Source organism: Procambarus clarkii, chromosome 28 (genome assembly GCF_040958095.1).
Source record: "Procambarus clarkii isolate CNS0578487 chromosome 28, FALCON_Pclarkii_2.0, whole genome shotgun sequence".
In the NCBI taxonomy this organism is placed as follows: Eukaryota; Metazoa; Arthropoda; class Malacostraca; order Decapoda; family Cambaridae; genus Procambarus; species Procambarus clarkii.
The window spans coordinates 41,535,161-41,543,383 of NC_091177.1; the positions used below are offsets into that span (position 1 = coordinate 41,535,161).

The 8,223-nt window shown below is 41.1% G+C and overlaps 1 protein-coding gene across 1 annotated transcript in view; it reads right to left on the bottom strand.

The window, feature by feature from the left end:
- Positions 1-8,223, bottom strand: part of LOC123755121 (glutamate receptor ionotropic, delta-1-like) — a 112,602-nt gene that overhangs the window by 50,157 nt on the left and 54,222 nt on the right. Inside the window, exon 6 of the mRNA XM_069332719.1 lies at positions 3,562-3,690. Coding sequence (XP_069188820.1) covers positions 3,562-3,690 — 129 coding nt within the window. The remainder of the gene's footprint in view (positions 1-3,561; positions 3,691-8,223) is intronic.

Consider the following 8,223-nt stretch of genomic DNA (forward strand, 5'->3'; position numbering starts at 1 on the left):
TACACTTATTTGTATAATTTGCACGACGTTTCGAACCTCCATGGTTCATTCTCAAGTGAACAATCTTACAATACTAGTTGATTTTATACCCACATTAGGTCAGGTGATAATACAATGAAGGTGAAAAACATGGGGGGATACATAAGGGATAAACATAGGGGCTGCAGAAGGCTTATTGGCCCATACGAGGCATCTCCTATCTAAACACAAAGATTAATCCAGTGTAATTGGCCTGTTATGTTGGACATTGTCTTCTGTGTTGGCATCGATATGTTCTTGTCTTGTCCTTACTCTCATAGTGGGTAGAGTAAATAGTTCCGTGATTTGGGTGTTCATGGTAGGTCGCTCTATTCTTATGTGAATTGCCTCAAGAATTTGTAATCTTCTTGAATCTTGGGTTTTGTCTATTATGCAAGTATTCTTGTTCAACATTTCTCCTGTTAGAGTAATGTCATGGGCTTGTCTCATGTGATTCCTAGGGGCACCAGATTGAAGATGGCATGTCAAACGCCTCGTCAGCTTGGTCGACGTCATACCTATGTACTTACATTGAAGGTTACATCCTTCGTGGGGGCAAGTGTACATGTATACAACGCTTGACTGCTGTAGAGGGTTCTCCGTCGGCTTCGGGCTGTTTTTGATAAGGAGTTCTGAAGTCTTCTTGGTTTTGTAGAATATTATCAGGTTTATGTTTTGGTTAGGAGTAGTGCTTTTTACTCCTTTACGGATTATTTCTTTCATTATTCTTTCCTCTTTTATATGTTCACTGTGCATGGTTGATTTGTAATATAATTTTATTGGGGGTGTTGTGGTTTCTGTTCTAGGTTCTGAATTATACCAACGGTCCAAGTGTCTTCTTATAGCAGCGTTTATTTCCGCGTTGCTATATCCGTTGTTCACCAATACCTGAGTTACTCTTTAAAACTCTCTACTCACGTTGCTCCATTCAGAGCAGTGGGTAAGCGCTCGACGAATATAAGCATTGAGAACACTGGCTTTGTATCTTTGGGGGCACTCACTTCTACCGTTCAGGCATAATCCTATGTTGGTGGGCTTGGTATATACGTTGGTGCTTAAAGAGGTTCCTGTTTTTGTTATTAGTACATCCAAGAATGGCAGACTGTTATTTTCACTATTTTCATGTGTAAATCGGAGTACTGACTCTCTCTCTAGGTGTCTTTTTAGGTCAATTAGTTCATCTGAGTCTTTTACTATTACGAATATGTCATCTACATAACGGCAGTATACAGTTGGTTTTTGTCTGCTACTGAAGACCCTATCTTCGATGGTTCCCATATAAAAATTAGCAAATAAAACTCCTAAGGGGGAGCCCATTGCTACTCCGTCTATCTGTAAATACATGTCTCCTTGTGGACTGATGAAAGGGGCTTCCTTTGTACATGCTTCGAGAAGACTTTTCAAGTGTGGCTCAGGTATGTCTAATTTGGGGGTGCTCTCGTCTCTGTATACTCTGTCCAGTATCATTCCTATGGTTGTGTCGACTGGGACGTTGGTAAAGGGCTGGGACGACTGGGACGTCATCAGCAGATTTCCTAGAATTGATCAAATCTACCCAGCCCGATGGAATCATCGCTTCCCTGGACGTTGAATCCCTTTTTACCAACGTCCCAGTCGACACAACCATAGGAATGATACTGGACAGAGTATACAGAGACGAGAGCACCCCCAAATTAGAGAATACTTTCTGGCATGTCAAGAGGAGTACAGGCTGGATCACGATACACTCTGCAGTCTACACTAAGGAAACAAACATAGGAATGTACCTAAATGCCAACAGCAACTGCCCTGACAGGTACAAGAGGAGTGTTGTTAACGCATACGTCGACCGTGCTCTCAGCCACAGCTCAGAATGGAAGCAAGTCGACGAAGAACTCTGTAGGGTAAGGCAGGTCCTAGTCAATAACGGCTTCTCCAATGGTTTCATCGAAGACATCATAAGAAGGAAAGTGAAAAGCCATGCAACCTCTGAAGAGACAACTAACACAACACCTATACCCCCTATTAGACTATTTTACAGGAACTTCTTTTCCACAGCTCATAAAACGGAGGAAAGGGTCCTGAAAGATATTGTTAATAGAAACGTTATCCCTACAGACAAAAATCAGAGGATACAGCTGACGATTTACTATAAAACCAGAAAAACGGCCAGCCTACTCATGAGAAACTCTCCAGACACAAAACAGAACGCTTTAAAAGAGACTAACGTCGTCTATGCCTTCAAATGCCCACTTGGGGACTGTAAGCTCCAAAAAACCCAGTATATAGGCAAGACAACAACATCTCTTTCTAGGCGTTTAACGATGCATAAGCAACAGGGCTCCATTAAGGAACATATAATCTCTTCCCATAACCAAACCATCGCCAGAGAAATCCTAGTAAACAACACAGAAATCATCGATAGATACAGCGATAGCAGGCGGCTTGACGTTTGCGAGGCACTACACATCAAGAAGTCAACACCAGCAATCAACAGCCAATTATTGCACAACTATATTCTACCCACCTCAAGACTCCGCTCCAATATAGAAGCATCAAGAAATATGGACCAATAGGCTTTCTACAAACACTTCTATTCAATACCCATTGTTTCTGTTCTGTCTTGTGTTGATACTTTTAATACCCTATTAATATCCCCTCCTGTTCTGTCTTGTGTTAATGCCACATCACCCTTCCCACCTCACTCAAATGTAGATATAAAATCAGAGAGACGTAAGTTCTAATCAGTTGTGTATTTGTGAAGTCTTTGAAAATGTAATAAGTTTTACGAAACGCGCCCGTGTCGCGTCAGACTAGAAATAAAAATGAATTTTGGAGAAGTGATTTTTGATTTACCTCCAACAGTGAAGCGTAATGTACGAAAGATTGAGAAAATTCGTGTTAGAATTATTAATCTTACTTTTTCGGTCATATTTAATAATATATGTCTACAGGAAAGACTGCTACCAAAATATACTAATATATATATATATATATATATATATATATATATATATATATATATATATATATATATATATATATATATATATATGTCGTACCTAGTAGCCAGAACGCACTTCTTAGCCTACTATGCAAGGCCCGATTTGCCTAATAAGCCAAGTTTTCCTGAATTAATATATTATCTCTAATTTTTTTCTTATGAAATGATAAAGGTACCCATTTCATTATGTATGAGGTCAATTTTTTTTATTGGAGTTAAAATTAACGTAGATATATGACCGAACCTAACCAACCCTACCTAACCTAACCTAACCTATCTTTATAGGTTAGGTTAGGTTAGGTAGCCGAAAAAGTTAGGTTAGGTTAGGTTAGGTAGGTTAGGTAGTCGAAAAACAATTAATTCATGAAAACTTGGCTTATTAGGCAAATTGGGCCTTGCATAGTAGGCTGAGAAGAGCGTTCTGGCTACTAGGTGTATGTTTAGCATGTTAGGGGATTTAAACAGAGGGGCTGTGTGTTGTCTGAAGATAGAGTTGTATTGTATTCTAAATCAAACCTGCCATAGAGAGTTACAAGTAGTAATGAAAGGTGTGTAGTTACTTGGAGAACTTGTCAGGGAAGAGCGGGAGGCTGGAGGTGAGAGCGAGGCCTTGGTGGGGCGTCCAGAAGGCCACCTTCAGTGCCTTGGCGCCCCTGGGGCTGTACGGAACATGTAAATACACACCGCACCTGAAAAGCATAATTAACAAATAATCATGAACAAATAATGCAAATAAATTATTAATTAAAAATATATATATATCAGTAAATAATTAAATGAAAAATATACATATAAATAAATAATTAAAAAATTAATTTCTACTTCCATGAATTAGAATAAGTATTCTTGTTTATTTCTGTTTTTCTCTCCAAGGTTGGAGTACAAATACTTGGGGTTAACTTAATTAAATTTTGCAGACTAACTTGTAGGGTGTTACCGGACTGTAGGTGGGTATATGGTTCATATTGCAATACCTGTGAAATCGGCGGATATTGTTATAAACTCCAGGTAGCCTAAAAAGAGAGGTCTGCCTTGTGAGAGTTATTCTCCACCTGACTGGATGTAGGGGTCAGGGGAAGGAATTAAACTAAGCATCTTATGGAAACGAGATAAGATATGATGTCAACACTAAGTTACCCGATGTGATGGGGGGCGGAGGTCGTAAAGAGTCACTTCAGTTGAGAGAATCGTCGAGGACGGACATACGTTGTTACCGCCTGTGAAGAAGGAACTTATGGCTAATGGTGAAGAGTTTGAGCGAAGGCTTTGAGTTCAACGTGTGGGGACGACTTACGACGTTTCTCTATTATTGTGATAGCGATATTAGGAGCGGCCTGAAGCCTAGTGGGTGGTCGTACCTGTGTAGTCTCTACTGTGAGAGAATCCTTTAGGTAGATTAATTGAGCGGGTGTGCCTATGTGGCACCTGTTAGGTGACTTCTCGCGCTCTATTCGGGACGGCAAGAAGCATTTAGTGGCAGTCCAAGAGGATTTGTGGACGACATAGTATAGCGCAATATTTGGGACATCGACAGACAGGCATCATCTCATCGAGCCTTCTGTGGTAAGCACTCTTTTTACTATGATATATTGCTTGTTATTGTTTGATCGTGTTCCCAGCGATCGTAGAGGACGTTTGTGAATGTAGGTTCGAAAGTTTATGAAAATAGTAAGAAAATATAATGAGTTTGTCATGACTTGACATTACGGAAGCGGGAGCGGTACATGCTAGTTCGTCTGAGGTCAGTGATTGACTGAGGAGGGAGAATTTCTGGCACCCAGGGAACAAGGTTTTCAGTGTGGACTCGTCTGGTGTGGGGGAGTACCCATCTCAATAGGACAGGTGCACAAGGTGGGACATCAGAAGGTAAAATTTAATATGTTAATACATATAAGTTATTTATGTTTTAATAGGAGAGCGTGTTATTATGGTATGGTAATGGAATTGCAGGTTTGTGTATGGGGAAGTTCATATGCTTCATGTGAGCTTCGTGTTTGGAGAAGGGTCTCCAAATATAGGGTTATACGGTGGATCTCCAAATGTGTAGTGGAACATCAGTGGTGGAATGTAACTTCAACGGTAGAGTGGAACCTCAAGTGTAGTGGAACTAAACATTTTTGGTGACGCCGTGTAGAGGAACTTCACGTGTATTAAGTGGGCCTTCAAGCAGCAACACATAATGAAGAGACCTTACCTTGAGGTTACCTTGAGGTGCTTCCGGGGCTTAGTGTCCCCGCAGCCCGGTTGTCGACCAGGCCTCCTGGTTGCTGGACTGATCAACCAGGCTGTTAGACGCGGCTGCTCGCAGCCTGACGTATGAGTCACAGCCTGGTTGGTCAGGTATCCTTTGGAGGTGCTTATCCAGTTCTCTCTTGAACACTGTGAGGGGTCGGCCAGTTATGCCCCTTATGTGTAGTGGAAGCGTGTTGAAAAGTCTTGGGCCTCTGATGTTGATAGAGTTCTCTCTCAGAGTACCTGTTGCACCTCTGTTTTTTAACGGGGGTATTCTGCACATCCTGCCATGTCTTCTGCTCTCATGTGATGTTATTTCTGTGTGCAGGTTTGGGACCAGCCCCTCAATTATTTTCCACGTGTAAATTATTATGTATCTCTCCCGCCTGCGCTCAAGGGAGTACAGATTTAGGCTCTTTAGTCGGTCCCAGTAATTTAGATGTTTTACTGAGTGGATTCTAGCAGTAAAGGATCTCTGCACGCTCTCCAGGTCAGCAATTTCTCCAGCTTTGAAAGGGGCTGTCATTGTGCAGCAGTACTCCACTCTAGAGAGCACAAGCGTTTTGAAAAGTATCATCATCGGTATAGCATCTCTAGTGTGAAAGGTTCTTGTTATCCAACCTGTCATTTTTCTTGCAGTTGTGACGGCTACTTTGTTGTGTTCTTTAAAGGTAAGGTCTTCCGACATGAGTACACCCAGATCCTTTACATTGCCTTTTCGTTCTATGTTATGATTTGCCCGAGTTTTGTACGTAGTTTCCGTTTTTATATTTTCAATTTTTCCGTAGCGCATGAGCTGGAACTTATCCTCGTTAAACACCATATTATTTTCTGTAGCCCATAGAAAGACCTGATCTACATCTGATTGGAGGTTTGCCGTGTCCTCTATGTTGCCAACTCTCATGAAAATCCTAGTGTCATCTGCAAAGGATGATACAGTGCTATAGGTTGTGTTCTTGTCTATGTCCGATATGGGGATGAGAAAAAGTACTGGAGCAAGCACAGTACCCTGGGGGACTGAGCTCTTCACGGTTGATGGGCTGGATTTTATTTTGTTGACTATTACACATTGGGTTCTGTTAGTCAGGAAATTGTAGATCCATCTGCCTATTTTTCCGGTAATTCCTTTTGAACGCATTTTATGTGCAATAACACCATGGTCACATTTATCAAAAGCTTTTGCGAAATCTGTGTAAATTACATCAGCGTTTTGTTTGTCTTCCATAGCATCTAATGCCATATCATAGTGGTCCAGCAACTGCGACAGGCAAGAGCACCCTGTTCTGAAACCATGTTGTCCTGGGTTATAGAGATGATGTGATTCCATGTATTTTGTGATCTTACTTCTTAGCACTCTCTCAAAATTGTTTATGATGTGCGATGTTAGTGCTATCGGTTTGTAATTTTTTGCCTCTGCCTTAATTCCTCCTTTATGGAGTGGTGCTATCTCTGCTGTTTTTAGTATATCAGGGATAACGCCAGTATCTAGGCTTTGTCTCCACAGAATGTGGAGGGCCTGCGATAGTGGTTTTTTACAGTTCTTGATGAAAATGGAGTTCCAAGAATCCGGGCCTGGTGCAGAGTGCATAGGCATACTGTTTATGGCTTCTTCAAAATCTAGTGGGGATAGGGCAACGTCTGATATATGATTTGATGTTGGTATCATATCCATGAAAAATTAATTTGGGTTATCAATCTTTAGTGCGTTTAATGGCTCGCTGAAAACAGAGTCGTACTGCTTCCTCAGTAGCTCGCTCATTTCTTTGTTGTCATCGGTGAAAGTTCCATCTCCCTTTCGCAGGGGCCCGATACTAGATGTGGTTTTTGATCTTGATTTTGCATAGGAGAAAAAATATTTCGGATTTCTCTCTATTTCACTGATGGCCTTTTGCTCTCTTTGCCTCTACTGGGTTTTGTATGATTCTTGTAGCTTGAGTTCAATTGTTTCTATTTCTCTACCTAACCTTCTTCGCCGTTCTTGAGATAGGGTGCAACTCTCAAGAGACTGCAGGAGTACCTACCTGATTTGAAAACCCATAGACGGATGGTCTTAGAGGTGGGCCTCAGGACGTTATATAGGGAATTATATGGACGTCAGTGTTGTTTGACGGAGTGCAGGAATTCATGTTATGACTGACGAAGTACAAGGTGAGAGAGTTAATATTTTTCGTCTGAGATAAATATATGGTAGTTGCTTTCCCAGACTGTGAGAGGTGGCAAAAGGTTGCTGACGAGTAGTTGAAGCAGCATCCTCGTGTACTGTATTTGTTGGAACATTGGTATTATAAATGAGTAGTGTTAGTTTATGGGACCTGATGATAACATGCTATTGTTTCATTATTCTTTGTATTTTTATTAATAAATGATTGTATGTAGACAACTTGCTTTTGCATTTGTCCTGGGTGAGGAATTTATTGAAAGGGAGAGAAACAGTTGCAAATAGATCGACAGCAGATATAATACTCATAAAGGGTAACAGGAAGGAGTTCTTCTCAACTAAGGAGAGAGTGGGTAAGTCTCGGTGGCTCAGCGGTGTGTGTACTCATGACAAATAAGCCGGAATTAAGCCGATTTCCTAGATAAGGTGACGTTGAGCCCCCTCTTCCATATGTAAGACGAATGCAGGGAGACTCTCCAGTGTGCACTCCATTGTTCGCACTCCAGTGTGCATTCATTGACGACAGCAGCAGTAAGTAGTGTCGTCATCATTATTGTTATTTATATTATTTTATCTGGGAGGGTCTCTGGTGAAAGATGAGAAAATAGTAAGTTAACCCACTTCCCTGATGATATCAAATGATTTCCACCGTATTCAAAGAACTTCGTTGTCTTTTTATTATGTCTCAGAATTCAGATACTGATATGCAAAATTCAAGTTCTGATAGCATATTTCCGTTCTTGTGCCGCTCAGCTTTTAAATGGCAGAACCTTTCAGGGTCGACCCGGGCAACTCTTGATACCCCATCCAGTATGTGTACATGTGTGTATAT